Source organism: Mauremys reevesii, linkage group 8 (genome assembly GCF_016161935.1).
Source record: "Mauremys reevesii isolate NIE-2019 linkage group 8, ASM1616193v1, whole genome shotgun sequence".
NCBI classification, from domain to species: Eukaryota; Metazoa; Chordata; order Testudines; family Geoemydidae; genus Mauremys; species Mauremys reevesii.
In genome coordinates, this window is record NC_052630.1 from 20573755 (window position 1) to 20594836 (window position 21082).

At 43.7% G+C, this 21082-nt stretch overlaps 1 protein-coding gene across 1 annotated transcript in view; it reads right to left on the minus strand.

The window, feature by feature from the left end:
• Nucleotides 1–21082, minus strand: part of UBTD2 (ubiquitin domain containing 2) — a 96948-nt gene that overhangs the window by 46818 nt on the left and 29048 nt on the right. Inside the window, exon 2 of the mRNA XM_039485711.1 lies at nt 1270–1506. Within this exon, the coding sequence (XP_039341645.1) occupies nt 1270–1506 (237 nt within the window). The remainder of the gene's footprint in view (nt 1–1269; nt 1507–21082) is intronic.

The window sequence follows — 21082 nt, forward strand, 5'->3', positions numbered from 1 at the left end:
CTGCTGACAGTGAGTGAGAGAAAGTGAACACACTGACACAATGCAAATAGTAACACCTTCTTGAAGTGTTATTAGCTGCAGTGTATACAACAGGCTACAGCAAGAGACACTCCTAGAAGTCCCAAACAACAAAAGGCTAAAAAACTCCAAACGACAACATGAGAGCAGTTCAGTTTCACTAGAGGCCTTGAAGCCTAAAACAAAAGAGATTCAAGAAGTCAACTAGGTGTAAACATGATCACTCCCAAAAGCATCATCCCAGGTAGCCATTTTTCACTTCTGTCCCCTTGGGCAGCATTGTGAATTAACACTTCAGGCAAAACAAGGCCAGAATATGTACACTGCCCATCAAAATTCATCATTCCACTTTAAGCATGGGAGACTAAAAGTACAGCCTAACCAGGGCATGCAAGCTTTGAAGCCTGTGCTCCAGTTTGGGCCTATTCCCCATATTTCCTGAATCCTCAATCATCAGATACTTTAAATAAACTACAGCTCTGATTTCCTGAAAGTGGGTATTCAAACTCTACCTCTACTACCAACAATCCTTAGAAAAAACTAGAATGGAACAAAATCCTACTAAACTTTAAAAAAAAAAGAACATGAAAAGCAGTTTATTTCTTATGCTGAACGCTGTATGTAAGGAAAGAAGAGAACTTCACAAGAAGGAGATCAAAAGTCAAACTACAGATTGAGTAGAAGTGAAAACACATGAAATAGGCAAATCCGAGATTTCAAAGCAGTTTGCAAACACTACTAGGTGTTTTAGATGTTCTTTTTCCCCAGTGAAGAATCAATTAAAACATCATGAAATCTGTCGTATACAGTTATCCTATAGACCAGAAGACAAATATGATTGCCAGAAGAGGTGGCTTTTAAAAGTACAATAAAGCTGTACTGGAAATCACATGTGGATATTCTGAAGTAACCTCTTGAAACAGAGCGTGCCTTTGTATGTCATGCCCTTAGTGCAGGTGTTAATACACATTTTAAACAGCATACAACTGAGACTCAGCTAACTAGAAAAATCTATATGTTGTCAGCACCCTTTTGCATACCAGCAAAATTCTGGTTTCTTCCAGCATCAATATGGTAAACAGAGAAAAAGATCACTTGATAATGACAGTCATATCAACAAACGAGGACTTCTAGGATATTGTGCATCTCATAAATTTATTCCCAGATGGTAAACTATACTCACAAGCCTTCCATTCCCATTTACCCTGTTACTATTCTTGCTGAGGTTGTGTCCATCTCAGACAAACCTACCATGTGGTAGCGTTATGTTTGCACCATCAATGATTGCTTGTGCCAGTTCATGATCATTGCTCTCAAACGCATGTGCAGCAGCCTTGAGGGCATCCCAAATCTCCTTGCGGCCTTCAAAAGCTGGTGCTGTGTCCCAAAACTCATCTCTTTTACTGCGCAGCTGTCCATCTGTCATTGGGTAATCGCTTTTCCATTTTGGTTTCTCTTTTTTCAGGGGCTGATTACGACCTAAAGCAACTGTAGAAAAAGATACAAACACACATTACTAAAGTCAACCTGGTTATATTTTAGTTGTGAGCAGCTTCAGCTTTCTCTCCGGAAACTCTAGTCCACTGTAAGCTCTCCAAACCTGCACATATTCCCTACACTGCTCTATTTCCTTTTTCAAGGCTCTCTAGTCATTTAAAAGGTTCCCCCCCACCCCCCAGCAGGTTTCACTGTTCAATTCTTTCAGGGGTTTCCCCTCCACTCTCCAATTATACCTGCTTCTCTAAATGTTTAAAGATTCCCTGGGTGTCCTTGAACTTCTCGCCAAGCTCCCCTGGTAACTGTCTCGTCACTCCTTATGCCATCTGCTCCAGCCTGCATGACTTATTCATAAAACAATAGAAATCTTTCAGCATGCTACAGCAGCTATACAGTGAGAGAAGCATATTAACTAGCAGCATCCTACTGTCACAAAGGCAATACTACATCAGGATCTCTCTTTTCCTTTCTGCCAGCAAGGAGTTCTGCACAAATTATGCTCCACTACTAAATGTAAGAGTTTTATAAAACAAAGTATTTTTTTATTGTCCTCTTTGTACATCTTACTTCCCTTTTTGTATTTATTCAGCTTTTTAAGTATTCATGACTCCAAGGCTAAAATCTTAGAGCAGACACAGAAATCTCTAAAGAACATATTGTAACTTTACAAGCTTTCCCATAGTGGATACTTCATTTACATGAAATATTTGAGGATTTGCTTGACTTTAATTATAGCAATATTCGTTTAATGGAGAGACTGCTAAAAATGAACTATAAAGGTTTCTTGACATACTATTAGGCCTACTTGTTCAGTTTTTAAGCATTGTGAAGAACCACCCAATATGTAAGCATGTGCTGGTGATCACAGAAATTATCACTTTGGGTTTGTTGGCAATTGGCCCAGCAGAATCATGGTTAAGATAACATTAAAGAACCCTGTTTATTTTGGAAGCCTAAAAGTTTCCCTCTCTTCCTAGGCACTCAGATACCACAATGATTCATGGAATCATAGGACTGGAAGGGACCTCGAGAGGTCATCTAGTCCAGTCCCCTGCACTCATGGCAGGACTATTATCTAGACCGGTGGTTTTCAAACTTTTTTTTCTGGCGACCCTGTTGAAGAAAACTGTTGATGCCCGCGACCCAACGGAGCCATGAATGAGGGATTTGGGGTGTGAGAGGGGCTCAGGGCTGGGGCACAGGTTTCAGGTGCAGGGGTGAGGCCGGGAAGGAGGGGTTCAGGGTGTGGGAGGGGGTTGGTGTGCGGGCTTACCTCAGGTGGCTCCCAGTCAGCGGCACAGCGAGGGTGCTAAGGCAGGCTTCCTGACTGTCCTGGCACCGCGGACCGCACTGTGCTCCGGAAACGGCCAGCAGCAGGTCTGGCTCCGAGGCGGAGGCGCACAAGCTCCAGAGCTCAGGGCCGGGGCAGAGTGTGGAGCCCAGTGCTCCCCACCCCCACCCCCTCCCCCTGGCACTGGACGTGCTGCTGGCTGCTTCCGGGGTGCAGCACGGTGTCAGAACAGGTAACCACTAGCCTGCCTTAACCAGGCAGCACTGCTGACCGGACTTTTAACAGCCTAGTCGGTGGGGCTGACCAGAGCCTCCACATCCCAGTGCCTTACATTCCACAACCTAGTACTGGGTTACAACCCGCAGTTTGAAAACCACTGATCTAGACCATCCCCGACAGGTGTTTGTCTAACCTGCTCTTAAAAATCTCCAATGATGGAGATTCCACAACCTCCCTAGGCAATTTATTTCAGTGCTTAACCACCCTGACAGAAAGGTTTTCCTGATGTCCAACCTAACCCTTCCTTGCTGCAATTTAAGCCCATTGCTTCTTGTCCTATCCTCAGAGGTCAAGAACAATCTCTCTCCCTCCTCCTTGTAACAAGCTTTTATTTACTTAAAAACTGTATGTCCCCTCTCAGTCTTCTCTTTTCCAGACTAAAGAAACCCAATTTTTTCAATCTTCCCTCATAAGTCATGTTTCCTTCTTAAGTGGAGTACTCTGCATTTGACCTTATTGAATTTCATCCTATTTACTTCAGGCAATTTCTCCAGTTTGTCCAGATCATTCTGAATTATAATCCTATCTTCCAAAGCACTTGCAACCCCTCCCATCTTGGTATCATCCCAGGGCCAGCTCCAGACACCAGCTAAGCAAGCAGGTGCTTGGGGCGGCCACTCCGGAGCGGGGCGGCAATTTGGTGGAGGGTCCCTCACTCCCGCTCGAAGCAAAGAACTTCCTGCTGAATTGCCGCAGATCACAATCGCGGCTTTTTTTGGGGGGAGGGGGGCTGCTTGGGGTGGCAAAACTCCTGGAGCCGGCCCTGTATCATCCACAAACTTTGTAAGTGTATACTCTATGCCTTCATCTAAATCAATGATGAAGATATTGAACAGAACTGATCCCTGCGGGACCCCACTCGTTACGCCAGTCCAGCATGACTGTGAATCACTGATAACTACTCTCTGGGAAGTTTTCCAACCAGTTATGCACCCACCTTATCGTAGTTTCATCTAGGTTGCATTTCCCTAGTTTGTTTATGAGAAGGTCATATGAGACAGTATCAAGAGGTTTACTAAAGTCAAGATATACCATGTCTACCGCTTCCCCCTATCCACAAGGCTTGTTACCATGTCAGAGAAAGCTATCAGGTTAGTTTGACACAATTTGTTCTTGACAAATCCATGCTGATTGTTACTTATCACCTTACTATCTTCTAGGTGTTTGCAAATTGATTATTTGATCCATTATCTTTCCGGGTACTGAAGTTAAGCTAACTGGTCTGTAATTCCCCGGGTTGTCCTTATTTCCCTTTTTATAGACTGGCACTATATTTACCCTTTTCCAGTATTCTGGAATCTCTCCCATCTTCCATGACTTTTCAAGATAATCTCTAATGGCTCAGCTATCTCCTCAGTCAGCTCCTTGAGTATTTATTGGGACTACACAAATCCTTAGGACTAACTGGGGGTTTTCTAAATATTTCATAAAATATATTAAAATTTTGGGATAGCCCAAAAGTTGTTTTGGGACTTTTGCCTTGTGTACAAACTGCACTTGTACTGATCTTGGATTGATTTTTTTTTTTTTGGTAAAACATCTTCTGAACAGTAGAGGGCAGGGGCATGATGGAAACAATCTCCGGGGGGTGGGGTGGGGGGGGAGCCTGTCTGTACCAGCAAAAGTTTAATGCAAAAAGTGGTATTTGAATCCATCACTGGCAGTAGCAGCCTTGTCAAAATGGGTCATTTCCCCTGACAGCAGTATGGGAAAGCAATGAAAAACAATGAGAACGCCTACCCTGGTCAAATACCACAAGACTGAGTATGTTGTTCAGTGTTTACATGGGAAACAAATGTCCTTCAGCCAAATGTAAGGATGTTTGTGGTTGAAACTAAATATTCTAGATGTGGGGCACAGACATATGATGGGTGAGGAATGCTGTATGCTTGTCTCCTCTAAGCAGTATTCTACACAAGTCTGTCAGTCAGTCTAGGAGACCAGCACATACAATGGTGGGAAGATTCCCTTGACATGTTCTTAGGCCTGGTCTACACTGAGGGAAATCGATTTAAGATATGCTACTTCAGCTATGAGAATAGCGTCGCTGAAGTCGACTTATCTTAGATTGACTGACTTTGCATCCTCACAGCGCAGGATCAATGGCTGCCGCTCCCCCGTTAACTCTGCTTCCGCCTCTCGCCCTAGTGGAGTTCCGGAGTCGACGGAGAGCACATTCGGGGATCGATATATTGCGTCTAGACGAGATGCAATACATTGATTCCCGATAGATCGATCACTACTTGCCGATCCGGCGGGTAGTGTAGACATACCCTTAGTGAAGTAGCCTTTACATTTCCAGTACTGTGGAAGAATCACAAACATCACTGTCTGGTTAGGGAGGCAGTAAAAGACCTAATCTGTCACCCCACCTCTCCATTACAGAAGCCAAATTGCTTCTGATCAAAATAAGACTCCACAGCTGCTGTGCCACTGAGGTCCAGGGAATACAGTTTCTGTTTAAGAGAGCTGCTAATTATTAGTCTTTAAAAATCTCAAAGCACTGATGGATCAAAGAGAAATGTTTATATTTAGTGTTCTACAAATCTACATTTACAAGGGGTGAGGTAAGCGACATTCCCTTCTTCCCATACTCTGCTCATTTTGGCAAAGATTATGGCATAAGCAAAACAAAAACCCATGTTCCTCTCGTGGAAACTTTATTCCACGTGTTTTAGATCTGCAATTTAAATCAAAATATTCGCCATAACTCCTCCCCTTCTCTCTCTCTCTCTCTCACACACACACACAACACTACAATTAGCTACAACAAAGACAATTTTAACAGGGTACCCACTAAGCTTCTACTGTAGTGCAAAGAACAGGAACAATTAATTTACCAGATTAGGAAAGATTAGGAAAAACCATGAAATAATCTGACTCCCAATAGAATGAAATCAGAACTTTCCCTAAAGCTTCAAACAAACTGAACATCTTAGTTTCTGGTATCAGTTATATTTTCAAAGAGTGGCTGTTTTATTCCAGGCATGTCCCTTCCTTCCTTAATTCCCTCCACCACAGATATTTCTCTCTCACTCTTGACCAGTGAAAGCTAGATGCTACTTTTAAAACCAAAAACACATGAAAATGGAATGTGCCTTCCACTGCTGGTAGAAGGCAGCAGCATAAACATGAATTATCTTCCTTTATAAAAAAGGAGTGTTTAAACGGCTTTAGAAGATCAAATAGGATTATTTAGGAAGCCCAATTTATTCATGGTCTGTACTGGCACTGCAGAAAGAATTCTATATCCACACACATTCTTTAAAGAATGAAGAAATACACTCAAGGTTACTGGTAGTACAGTTATATAGTTTGACTTTACACAGCCAATATAATACCTCTTTTAAACATGAATTCAAAGTGGCATTCACGTCTTAGGATCTGAGAATGTTAATTCATTAAAATGAGATATTCACATGAATTTCAGACAACAAGGTGACATTTCATAATACATGTAGGTACAGCCAATGTTGTTCAGATTAAAAAAAAATCAGGAGAAATGTTTGAGCTGTGATTAAGTCAGATAACAATAAAACCAATGAACAACAAGAATGAAACCGCCAGAAAGCCAAAGTAGCTCAGCACACAGGCGATGTTGTCATTGCAAAACTGATATTCTTTCCGAAGTTTAATTGACCATATACATTTATTGCTTTTAGTTAACATGGGACTAGTGCCATTTGCTTTAAAAGTGCTGACTATCTACCAGATTTTAGAACAGCAAATGTAACTGTTTACAAAACAGACACTGAGTTTGCTGGCAAAGCCCAGATATTCATGTTCCAAGTCTTTGTTGAGCACATGCAGCTAAAACTAACTGTGGCTCAGTATGGAACAATGGTGACACATGCAGTTCAGACCAAATGGATGTGGGTGTTAGTTAGGCAGCAGATTCTGAAATGCTAAAAACAAGCTTGTTAAAACTTAAATTGTTTCCTGAAAAGTGGTTTGCAGACAACATATGAAAATGCATCTCACCAGATAAATGTAAAAGACCAACGAAACGTGTCATTTTTAAACAAATGGTCACAGCATCAGATTCTAAATGGAATCTTACCTCTGGCAAGGAAGAGGCAGTTTGGGTCAATGGATATTTGCTTTAACATTAGCTAGCCTAATCTTTGTTTGCATATAAACCCAACGAATGCTAATTGATCCCACAGGATCTTCTCCCTCCTCCCCCAAACATTAATTATGAAAGTGAGTTAGAGGCACTTCCTGCAACTCTTTAACAGTGCTTTTTCTGCAAATACTGAGTCTTTTCTGCAAACAATCCAACAGTGTATTACAGCACTGGAATAGGCAATCTATTCGCCACTCCTATGCTCACTTCAGTTCCCCTCCCCACACTTTCCTTGGCCCCAAAACTGGTCTGCACTAGATGAGGACGACAGCATGGACGATCTGTTCTTTCTGCCTATTGTTACTGCCATTCTAGAACAATTTTGTCCTGACAAGATAGCCCAATCCTTCCTATGTGGGCAGAACAGTCATGATATAGCTAGACACAAAGCGGTGAAGATCTTTTATTAGACCAACTTCTGTTGGCAGAAGAGACAGAGACAAGCTTTTGAGCTACACAGAGCTCACTGGTCTTGGTCTCTTCCACCAGTAGAAGCTGGTTTAATAAAAGATTCTCTCACCCACTCTTGTCTCATATATTCTAGGACCCATACAGCTACCACAACACAGTAAACAACATGATCTAACCAGTGATTATTATTTTCACAGTTTATTTCATTTTTATGTTGAAGTTAGGTCTGATTAAAGATGTCAAACAGGGAGACTGAAGTCTAGCAGTAGACGTGACTGGGTTTCAATATATCGAACAGATTGTCTATTTCTGCGTCTTACTTTAAAAAGTTTGTCCATCCCTAACATAAGTTCAGAGTGAAGAGGTCAATGTCAAATTTACAAGTATTGGTGAAGATACAGGTTGCTGCACAAAGACATTTATAAAGTCAGCGTATTATTTGTATAGCACTGCAGTTTCAAGGATGAAGGATCCTCTTCCCCCGGCTAGCAGGTACCTCTCCCTCTCCCCCAGAGACCCTTTGTCACAGAAGCCTTCTTTCAGTGGAGGCTGACCAGATGGGACTCCTCTTCAGCCCTCTCAATGCTGTTCCTAGAACGGTGCAAGGAGTCACTGCAAACACATGAAAAGTGTTCCTTACCCTCCAGGGATTAGCCTATTCTCTCTTCCGTAATTCCATTTCAAGACGCACCCCTCCCACAAGAATCAAACCCAGGTTTCATGTTGCAATTAGGGCATGAATCACAGGGCCCCTGAGAACCACCCCCCACCACTCTCAGACATTCTGCACACACAATTATTAAAACCACTAAAGTCTCATTTAGGACATTTTCCTAATAGAACATCCATCAAAACTTATTGTCTTTTCTAGCTAATTACCAGGAGTGCTGTGAATTTCCCAGGTTCAGAAAACAGCATGAGGTGAAAAACAGCAAGACAGACACTGGGGAATCTAGAATGCTGACTAGTGGGGGGTGCAAGTAAAGATTTATAGTAGGTACATCTGACAACTGCAGATGTGAAATGTTAATCTCTTCCTCCAAGTCTTCTGACTAAAAACTCATACAACTACTATAATATTCTTTTCCACATCTGCATGCACACACACAAAACCAAAAACATGAATCCTTCTCAACAAAAAATTGTTTTTCAAGTACAAATATTAAACCTTTGGACACAAAGAAAATGATCTCCCATCATGAATACATTAAAAGCATATGCATCAGACAAACAGTCCCAGAAGTAGGATTCACCACCACAGAACGAATCTGTGGTCCATCTATTTTGCTTTATATTTTGGACAGTGGCGGAGCCTTCAGAAGACTGCAACTGCTTCACTAAATCTTTGCTTCTGGCAAGTTATGGAATCTTATTTTTCAGGAGGACAAACTGTTTCCAGCCCTCTGCAGACTATCATGAAGTTTTTTTCCTCACAGTCATCAATTTGACATATTCAGTGTAGCTCTCTGCACTATCAACTTTGGACTTTTTCATAAATCCATCCAGACTAAAGCCCAAAATAGTCACCTGTTTCTTAAGTGAATTTCACAAATTATATGAGTAAAGTGGTTTCATTTTATTAGGATCATGCTTGCTAAGTCAATTTCAATGTGATCTAGTAATTTTCCTACTGTGAGACCAGATAAGGGGAAGCAACTGATTAATCTTGACCAAAAAAGGCTCATTATTTTGAATACTGTTATTGCATTATCAATGACAGAAATTCAACTCAAACTTCCAACTTTACTTATAGAGCACCAGAGTTGTGAGACACCTTACAATCAAATAAGATATGTCTCTGCCCCAAGAATTTACTGTTCAATCAAATCATGAACAGACTACTGAAGAAAAGAGGAGCAATTATTCAGTGAAGGGACAGTCATAAGATGTATGCAAAAATATATTGATTTTCATCATTAGAAGCAGCACAGGTAGCAGACCCTTAGTTAAGGGATGCCCAACACATTCCATATCACCACCCCATTTTCAACTGCTTATAATTTTGCCAAATTTTAACCAGCTGGGCTCAAATTTTCCATGCTCAGTGTCTGCCTCAGGCTGATTTTTTCCTGAACATTTCAGCAGAAACAGTTTGGTCATTTCTTAGAATGAGGTTAGGGAAAAACACTTTTTCCCCACATTAAAATATTCTTAAAATTGTTCACTGAGAAGCTCTAGTCTAGTGACTCCCTTCTTTGCAACAGGAACTTGAAATTTGATGAAGGGGGGATGGCTGCCTTGGTGTCACATGCCTTTTGCTGTTCTCCTAAAAAAAACAAAAACGCCACCCATTTTTTCCATGTTGCTTTTTTAAAAACCTAGAAAATTACAAACAAAACCCACATTAAAAGAGCATGAAGGTTTCAAAGTCAAACACTTAACAGTTAGGAAATGCCAGAAGTAAGGTTGACTGGACAACTATAGTCTGGGGCCCTTGTGTGCACGAATTAGGATAGTCTCTAATTATTTGAGGACACTAATTTTTTCAATAAGACCTTTTCCCTTGTCCTGTACACTGACTGAACAATCCTCACTGAATGGATAGCTATTCAATATATCTTGATCCTCAACACTATGTCGCTGTGCTATTTACTTCACATCATCAGACCCTATACTGAATAGAAGTTGATAATTTTCTCCTGGGTTTTTCTGTGAAGCTCAGACAGTAGTATCTTAGTTCTTTACAAATATTAATGAATTTATCTTCACACCACCTCCATGAGGTAATAAAAAAGGTAATAATTGGAGATATACCAATCTCCTAGAGCTGGAAGGGACCTTGAAAGGTCATTGAGTCCAGCCCCCTGCCTTCACTAGCAGGACCCATTTTTGCCCCAGATCCCTAAGTGGCCCCTTCAAGGATTGAACTCACAACCCTGGGTTTAGCAGGCCAATGCTCAAACCACTGAGCTATCCCTCCCCCCCCCAGCTGTACTATCCCTATTTTATACCTGGGGAATAGAGGCACAGAGATTAAAGCCAAAATTGACAAATATTTTGGATGCCCAATCTGAGAAGTGCATGACCCAATTTTTCACATAGTACTTGGCATTTTATTACGGTTACCCAATAACATCTGTTAAAAAATGGGACAGAGAGTGGGGGGTAATAGGTGCCTATATAGGAAAAAGTCCCCCAAAACGGGACTGTCTCTTTAAAAACAAGACATCTGGTCACCCTACATTTTTTATTGTACATTACACGTTCAAAGCAAATCTCCCACTGACCTCACTTGTAGTTGAGAGCGCTCAGCAATGCTACAAATCAGACTGCAGCGGTCTTGAGCTGGGTACCCAGAAAATGAGGAACATGAATGAATTTTTTGATTTAGGTGACTTGCCCAGAATCATATAAAAACTCTGTGACGGAGGCAGGGACCTATGCTAGCCTCCCTGCTAGCCTCCGCACCACGCGGCTCCTGGGAAGCAGCTGGCATGTCCCCCTTCTGGCTCCCATGCCTAAGGGAGGAGGGGGGAACCTATGGCCTGTGGGCTATTTCTGTGGTTAATTTCATCCAGCCACAAGAGCCAGCTCACCCCGCTGCACGAGTAAGCCCTGAGCCTCCACGCCCCCACCCATGAGGCTGGAACCATGACTGCCTGCTGTGGGTCTATGGCCCATAACAGAAAAAAGGTTCCCCACCCCAGAGCCCGCACCCCCAGCCAGAGCCCTCACATCCTCCCATATCCCAGCCCCTTGAGCCAGCCCGGTGAAAATGAGCGAGTGAGGGTGAGGAGAGTGAGTGACGGGGGGCGAGGCGGGGGATGGAGCAAGCAACAGAGGGAGGGGGGAAAGAGTGAGCAGGGGCGGAGTCTCAGAGAAGGGGTGGGGGCATGGGCGGGGCCTCTGAGGGGTGGGATAAGGGTGTTTGGTTTTGTGTGAGTAGAAAATTGGCAACCCTATGACATTAGGTCAACAGCTTAATTACTTGAGGGGATAATACACAGAGAAAGATCTCACAGAAGTGGAGAACTGGCTGAAAACCTTAGCTGTTCATTTATTCTAACATTAGTTGCCTTTTTTTTTTTTAAAAAGGGACTGAATTGTTGTAAACAACTACAGTGTTTAGGGTGGAAGATGTAAACTGGACACCACTGAAACACTCTCATTCTTAACTGTTCTAATGAATTCTTGTTTTTACTGAGGGCCACGAGTTACTATGTAAGATCAACAGTAGATAGCCTACGGGTACATCTACACTGAAAAAAATATTCAGACTAATGAGAGTTGTGCGCTCGCATCCAGGTGAGATTAGACCCCTCCAGTAAGGATTTTCAAAAGTGACTAGTGACTTATGGTGCCCAAATGACATCTTAAAAAGGTCTGAGTTCCAGAAAGTGTTGAACATACTCTTTCTAAAAAGCATCTTTAAGGTGACTCAAACTGGGCACCCACAAAAACTGAGATACTCTAAATCACTAGTCATTACTGAATATCTTGCCCAAACTTTATCTTTGATGTCTGGCAGAGGCCCTGGAGGTTTTTCGCCTTCCTCTGCAGCATGGGGCATGAGTCACTTGCTGGAGGATTCTCTGCAGCTTGAGGTCTTCAAACCACAATTTGAGGACTTCAATAACTCAGACATAGGTTAGGGGTTTGTTACAGGAGTGGGTGGGTGAGATTCTGTGGCCTGCATTGTGCAGGAGGTCAGACTAGATGATCATAATGGTCCCTTCTGACCTTAAAGTCTATGACTCTATGACTTGAGTTTGCAGGGCTTGGGCAAAGGGACTGTTTATTGTGGTATAGACTTTCGGGCTCAGGCTGCAGCCTGAGCTCTGGAACCCTCCCACCTTGCAGGGTCTTAGATCCCAGATCTGAATGTCTATATCACAATTAAACAGCCCCTTAGCCCAATCCCTGTGAGCCTGAGTCAGCTGGCACAAGCCAGCCGCAGGTTTTTAATTGCAGTATAGACATACCATATGAGACTCAATGAGGTGTTCTCTTCCCTCAGGCTCCCTGGGAGGAGAAAACATATGCACATACCAAGAGACTTTCTACTGAGGTCACTGTTTCAAATGTTATACTTCCCAGTCCACGAGTCGATATATGAATTTAGAAGCTAAATATATGTGTGTGTGTGGCAGCTGGGTTGGTGGGGGGCAAGGGAACAAAGAAGGTAAGCAAGATGGCACTCTCTGATGCTAGCTTGAGTGATCCATTCCAATTAATTTGCAATAAAAAGTAAGGCACAAAGTATAAAGACAAATGACAAGATAGGACAGTTGTAAAAGTGAGTATGCCAGGAAATGAAATCACAGAGTGAAATGTTTCAGAGTAATAAACCTCACAAAGAGGAACCACACACAACAAGTTCAGCAAGTACCAGAAATGATTTGTGTTTTTTTTAAAGCAAGTCAATGAGATAGACATAGTGGAAGACACTGGACTGTGTACTTGAATCAAGGCTTGCACTCCCTACAAGATTAGACTGCCAGACATTGCATGTACCAGTGTTAAATGATGTGTGCATTCTTCACAGAGGAGGGAAATCAATCATCTGTGGCATCCTTATGTGGTCAGCCAGCATGGCAAATGGCACTGTGCAATCAGAAAGACAGCTGCTCACCTGTTCTCAGAACTGGGGCACAAAGACAGGCAAGCATCACTATGGAAGTAGGAGGGAAGGATAAGGAATCTCAGTGTTTATCTGGACTTTTCCCCCTTAAAGGTACATTGACTGCATGTTAGACCAGTTGTTGCTAGTTGGTGGAAAAAAAAAAGTAAATTATATTGGTAATTATTAGCAGCTGGACACAACTAAAAGTCAAATAAGCATGCACCCCCTTTCCTCCTCTCCATTCCGCCTTTCCACACACAAGGCCACAAATCACTGCATAATCAGTTTGAAGGTTTATTTCACAGCATGAGAAATAAAGCACAAGGGAAGAGGAGGGTGCATAAAAGTGTGGCGGCAAAGAGAAGAAATTGACTCGAGAGTTACCAGTAATTACATTTTATTCTTCATCCTTCACCACCACTAGTTTCCTTGTGAAGATCTGCCAAAGAAATAAGGCAGCAAGTGAGGGGTATAGAGCATGAAAAGCTGCTTGTAACATTGGACTCGCATTTGGAGGCAATATCAATTCTATAACAAGAAAGCCCACCTCCCAAGAGGAAGCAAGACAGCTATCCATAAAAATGGTAAGGGTCAGTCCTTCTGTATGATCTACCCATCCAGATTTTTATGACAACAACAACATTTGTGGTTCCAAGACATCACAAAAGTAAGTGCTCAGTAGTTAAAGCCAAACAACATGAACTTTTATAAATGCCCTGAATCAATTTATTACACCAGGACAATAAAAAAATATCAAAGGGCACAATTCTCCACGATTCTATGGCTCAAATCAAGGGAGGAGCTCAAAAGCCCACTGGCTGGGATAGAAACTATTGAATTAGTATCGGGAAATACCAATACCATGTTTTCCAAGGGGTGAGTCTACTTATTATTAATTCGTAAATTTAAGTTTAAAAAGTATGAGGGTTTTTTCTAGGGCTGCCTGTTTGGCTGCCTGCCTAATGGCAGCACAATGAACAAGACATCTCTAATCTTCTTAGCAGAACTCGCAATACAAAGTTCAACTCCTTTCTTCTGAAAGATTGTGACCGTTAGGGAGTGGGCCATCTTGCAGACTCACTACATCAAGTTCAGGGTTGACACCCAACTCCTCTGCTCCTTAGTCTTACAAACAGCTGCCAATGTATCAGGCATGTTCTCAGCCATGATGGGGAAGAGGATACAAGTATGATGCTCCAGGGTCCTCATCAGCAGTGAAGGAACCATATTAAACTTGTAAGAAACCCTTGCTTTCCCAGCTATATTGTCTGTGTAGCAACACTAGTCTGTATGGATACACTATTTTCAGCATTTCTTCAACCAGCTGCAACAGTGATATGGTGCAAGCGCCACTACAGACTGGGTGTAGGCATTTTCAGCTGTCATTTAATACTACCTACACTAGAGCTTATACAGTTGCTACCACTGGTAGCACGTGCTAGAATGACACTGGGAAAATACTAGGACAGACTGAGGCTTGGTCTATACTACGATTTTAGGTTGAATTTAGCAGCGTTACCTCAATTTAAGCCTGGACCCGTCCACACGACAAAGCCCTTTTTTCAACTTTCAGGGCTCTTTAAATCGATTTCTTTACTCCACCTCCGACGAGGGGATTAGTGCTGAAATCGGCCTTGCTGGGTCAAATTTGGGGTAGTGTGGACGCAATTCGATGGTATTGGCCTCCGGGAGCTATCCCAGAGTGCTCCACTGTGACTGCTCTGGACATCACTCTCAACTCAGATGCACTGGCCAGGTAGACAGGAAAAGGCTCGTGAACTTCTGAATCTCATTTCCTGTTTGGCCAGCATGGCAAGGTGCAGGTGAGTGCAGATCTCATCAGCAGAGGTGACCATGATGGAGTCTATTTCTTGTTTTGATCCATTCCATTTATCTTTTACATTTTAGGCTGGCAGCAGACAGTGCAGTTCGACTGCTAGCTGCCATCATCTGCTGGGTACTTGGCAGAAGATGCTGCATTATGACTGTTAGCCATCATCATATCCTGGCTGCTCGCCAGAAGACAGTGCAGTAGGACTGCTAGCCATCGTCATCTCCTGGGTGCTCGGCAGAAGATGGGAATGACCTGGCTGAGTCACTCCCATGTCTGCTCAGGCGCCCCTGACTGACCTCACCGAGGTCAGTTAAAAGAACACCCAAGAGTACAACAATGGCTACTAATCGTAACGCACCATCTGCTGCCAAAAGGCAATGAGCTGCTGCTGTGTAGCAATGCAGTCCCACGTCTGCCAGCACCCAGAAGACTTATGGTGATGGTCAGCTGTGCGGGCTCCATGCTTGCCGTGGTATGGCGTCTGCACAGGTAACCTAGGAAAAAAGGCGCAAAACGATTGTCTGCCGTTGCTTTCACGGAGGAGGGGCCTGACGACATGTACCCAGAATCACCCACGACACAGTTTTTGCCCCATCAGGTATTGGGATCTCAACCCAGAATTCCAATGGGCAGCGGAGACTGCAGGAACTGTGGGATAGCTACCCACAGTGCAACGCTCCGGAAATCGAAGCTAGCCTTGGTACTGTGGACACAGTTCGCCGATTTAATTCACTTAGAGCATTTTTTATGGGGACGCACACAATCGACTGAATAAAAACAATTTCTGAAAAAACGACTTCTATAAATTCGACCTAATTTCGTGGTGTAGACATACCCCAGGATAAAGACATGTAGCAGAAGCCTCAAAGACCTTTACTTGAACCACTTAAAATCCTGAAGTGGAAGTCTTCTTTTGAGGTCAATAGCAATCACATGCTCCTATTGAATGTAATTACCACCACTGTTTGTGCTAGACAGCAAAATGCACATTTTTACTTCTGGAGAGCTAGATTAAAATTTAGGATCAGTTCTGGAGAGCTGGATTTTAAATTTAGGATCACAGCTGAAAATGAATATGCTGGCATCAATGCAGATTCTTTCAAGGGGGAAAACACCACACAGTACCTAGGACAATTCATTCAGTATAATTAGTAACCTCTTCAGGAATGCAAGAGAAAGCTTGCATGGAGGTTACTTAAAAACTGTTTATTGCTTTCAGTCTCTCGCCAAGAATGTAATTCAGCAGTTTCATCAAGAAAACATTTTTTTTTAAATAGGATTAAATGCCTTTTATATTTTCTCATGGATTCAGTTAATAGAGAAGCGTTAGACGTATCAGATGGAGTTGCAGAGTACACAGTTCCACCGACTAGTAAATCTTATGCTGACAATTATGCTACTGCCTGCTTGTCATTCAAAGCCAACAGCATAAACTGGCCTTCATCTGCTAGTTCAGATAGTGTAGTTTTGAAGTCATGAATCAGACCATCCACTTCCTGTTGCAAATGAATGCCGTCCTGGCCCAGGATTTTAATTGTTGCACAACCATCATTTTTATGAGGTACAAGGGAAAGGATATAAAGAAAAAATAATTAACATTTACTGGGAGCTGAAATAAAACGTCTATCTCGTTAAAAATAACTTACAATTCAAGATGTTCAAAGTGTTTCCCCTGCATGGAAATGCTAACAACCACCAATTTGTGAGCTTGCAGCAAGATCAAAATAAGATTAAACTAAGCTGGAAGTCTTATAAAGAAAGCTTTGCTTTTATGTTGACTGAAGCTTATAATGGCAGCATAATGGTTGAGCAACCAGCTCTCTCAGATTCTCAAACACACCACAGAAGGTCAACAGGAATTCAATGAAGTGATAGGCAGGGACATCTGCTGTACATCAGATCTATATTTTGCCACAAATTGAGTAGTTATAATATCCAGCACACTGTGCAGACACCTTTTCCATTTTAAAAATGAAAGCAATATACTGTTATAAATAGAAGAGTGCATTTAGCTAAATATTTTTTCTTTTAAAGAAATGCCACTGACTTTCCCATGTAATTCAAGTACTCATGCCTGAAGCCAGTACACAAGTAAGGACACCAATACAATATATATAACATAGGTATGAGAACTTTTAAAGACTGAAGACTGCTTAAAGTTTCATAAAGATGACTCCTTAGACCAAAACCAACAAAATAAATCCAAACCTTTATAATCCTCAGGTCTCTTTTCCATGAAAATGGGGGGTAGGGGGTAGGGAGAGAAGGTTAAAAGGCAAGGTGGGGAGTCAAGCGACCCATTCACAGAGAGCATCCTGCTGACAGATCCATTTCTCATACTGAAAGGATTCCAGCTTGAGTGCCTCTGCTGATCTAAACTGTGGCAGGATGGCAGAGGCCTGGTCTACACTAGGCGTTTAAATCGGTTTTAGGAGCGTAAAACCGATTTAACGCCACAACCGTCCACACTAGGAGGCACCTTATATCGATTTTAATGGCTCTTTAAACCGGTTTCTGTACTCCTCCCTAACGAGAGGAGTAGCGCTAGTATCGGTATTACCATATCGGATTAGGGTTAGTGTGGCTGCTGATAGACGGTATTGGCCTCCGGGCGGTATCCCACAGTGCACCAGTGACCGCTCTGGACAGCATTCTGAACTCGGATGCACTGGCCAGGTAGACAGGAAAAGCCCCGCGAAGTTTTGAAATTCATTTCCTGCTTCCCCAGCATGGAGATCTCATCAGCACAGGTGACCACGCACAGCTTATCAGCACAGTTAACAATGCAGTCTCCTGAGAATCGTAAAAGAGCCCCAGCATGGACTGCACGGGAGATACTGGATCTGATCGCTATCTGTGGAGATGATTCAGTGCTAACAGAACTGCGTTCCAAAAGACGAAATGAAAAAGTATTTGAAAGAATTTCTAAGGCTATGACGGATAAAGGCCACAGCAGGGACTCAGTGCAGTGCAGAGTGAAAGTTAAGGAGCTCAGACAAGCCTACCAGAAAACCAAAGAAGCAAACGGAAGGTCCGGGGCAGGTAGAAAAACATGCCGCTTCTATGCTGAGCTGCATGCAATTTTAGGGGGCTGCGCCACAAGTACCCCACCCCTGACTGTGGATTCCGAGGTGGGGGTTGTAATCTCTGCCATGGCTGAGGATTATGCAGACGGGGAAGATGAAGATGAAGAAGAGGAGGAAGACCTAGCAGAGAGCACACAGCACTCCGTGAGCCCCAGCAGCCAGGAGCTTTTTATCACCCTGACAGAATTACCCTGCTCCCAGCCCTCACAAGCAACTATCCCAGACAATGACGCCATGGAAGGGAGCTCTGGTGAGTGTACCTTTGTAAATAGCAAACATTGTTTTTAAGCAAGCGTTTTTTAATGATTGATTTGCCCTGAGGACTTGGGATGCGGTCGCATACAGTATAGTTACTTAGAAAAGTTTGTTAACATGTCTGGGGATTGAGAGGAAATCCTCCAGGGACATCTCGATGAAGCGCTCCTGTAGGTACTCCAGAAGCCTTTGCAGAAGGTTTCTGGGCAAGGCAGCCTTGTTCCGCCCACCATGGTAGGACACTTTACCACGCCATGCATGTAGCAAGTAATCAGGTATCATTGCGTGGCAAAGCATAGCAGCGTATGGTCCCGGTGACTGCTGGCATTCAAGAAGCATCCGTTCTTTATCTTGTTCTGTTATCCTCAGCAAAGTGATATCGTTCAGGATAACCTGGTTAAAAATCAGGAATTTAAGTAAGGGGGGTGGCCATTTTTCTAATGGGTTCGTGGACTGCAAGCTTAAAAAAAAACCTTTCCTGCACGTAGCGAAGCGGGGGGAGGGGAGGAGTGAAATGCCGATGATCTTTTTTGTGTTTGGTCACCAGCGATCTTCCCCAAGCTACCAGACACGCAGTGGGTTGGGGGGTGGGAAGGTTGTTGATTAGCAGGGAGCTAGCGTGGTATTAGCCATGCATTGGGGGGGAGGGGTAAATCACTACAGAAGCCGAAAGACAGTGGCTTACCATGGCCGCATGCAAGCTGAATTCTGATGCCTGGACCTGTGTCTGTGAGATCTGTAACTCCAGAGCTGCAAGCACTCACTATTAAGATGAAAAATGCGACCTTGTAGGGAAATCACATGTGCTAGGTGAATAGTGCTGTTCACTGTGAAAGAGTATAACCATTGTTCTGTAAAATGTATCTTTCTAAATATTTATCTCCCTCATGCAGCTGCAAATTTTTCAACCATCCCTCCTCCATCCCAAAGGCTAGCACAGATAAGGCGGAGGAAAAAGAAGACGCGAGATGAGATGTTCTCGGATATTATGGAAGTTACACGCAATGAAAGAGCTCATCTGAATGAGTGGAAGGATGTGGTATCAAATTACAGGAAAGAGGCCAGTGAACGTGAGGACAGGAGGGATGAACGTGAGGAGAGGTGGCGGCAGGAAGATCAGCGGTGGCGGGATGCAACTCTGGGGCTGCTGCGTGATCAAACTGACGTGCTCCGGCGTCTGGTGGAGCTTCAGGAACGGCAGCAGGATCACAGAGTGCCGCTGCAGCCCCTGTGTAATCACCTTCAACTCTCACCATGTTCCATATCCTCCTCACCCAGATGTGTAAGAACGCGTGGGGGGAGGCTCCGTGCACCCGCCCACTCCATCCCCGTGGGCAGCCCAACCAGAAGGCTGTCGTTAATGTGAAATTTTTTTAATGGCCTTCTCCATCCTTCCTATCCTCCTCCCAAACCACACCCTTACTTCTCTCCCTCTTTTTATAATGAATTAATAAAGAATTCATGATTTTTAAACGAGAGTGACTTTATTTGCATAAGTAAGCTGTACTCGAAGGGGGAGGGAGAGTTGCTTTCAGGGAATGAGTCAATCAAGGGGGGGTGGGTGTTCATCAACAAACACAGCAGTCACACTGTACCCTGGCCATTGATGAAGCTCGTTTTCAAAGCTTCTCTGATGCGCACCGCTTCCTGGTGTGCTCTTCTAATCTCCCTGGTGTCTGGCTGCGCGTAATCAGCGGCCAGGTGATTTGCCTCAGCCTCCCACCTCGCCATAAAGGTCTCCCCCTTACTCTCACAGAGATTGTGGAGAATACAGCAAGCAGCAATAACATAGGGGACATTGGTTTGGCTGAGGTCTGAGCAAGTCAGTAATGTGCGCCAGCGCGCCTTTAAACGGCCAAATGCACATTCCACCACCATTCTGCACTTGCTCAGCCTGTAATTGAACAGATCATGACCACTGTCCAGGCTGCCTGTGTATGGCTTCATGAGCCATGGCATCAAGAGGTAGGCTGGGTCCCCCAGGATAACGACAGGCATTTCAACATCCCCAACTGTTATTTTCTGGTCTGGGAAGTAATTCCCTTGCTGCAGCCGTTTAAACAGAGTAGTGCTTCTGAATACGCGAGCGTCATGAACCCTCCTTGGCCATCCCACGTGGATGTTTGTGAAACGTCCCTTGTGATCCACCAGTGCTTGTAGCACCATTGAAAAGTACCCCTTCCGGTTTACGTACTGGGTGCCCTGGAGCTGCGGTGCCAAGATAGGGATATGGGTTCCATCTATCGCCCCCCCACAGTTAGGGAATCCCAGTGCAGCAAAGCCATCCACTATGGCCTGCACGTTTCCCAGAGTCACAACCTTTCGCAGCAGCAGCTTAGTGATTGCTTTGGCTACTTGCATCACAGCAGCCCCCACAGTAGATTTTCCAGCTCCAAATTGATTCCCGACTGACCGGTAGCTGTCTGGCGTTGCAAGCTTCCACAGGGCTATCGCCACTCGCTTCTCTACTGTGAGGGCTGCTCTCATCTTGGTATTATGGCGTTTCAGGGCAGAGGCAAGCAAGTCACAAAGTTCCATGAAAGTGCCCTTACGCATGCGAAAGTTTCGCAGCCACTGGGAATCGTCCCACACCTGCAACACAATGCGGTCCCACCAGTCAGTGCTTGTTTCCCGGGCCCAAAATCGGCGTTCAATGGATAGAATCTGCCCCATTACCATCAGGATCTCCAAAGCGCCGGGGCCCGCGGTTTGAGAGAATTCT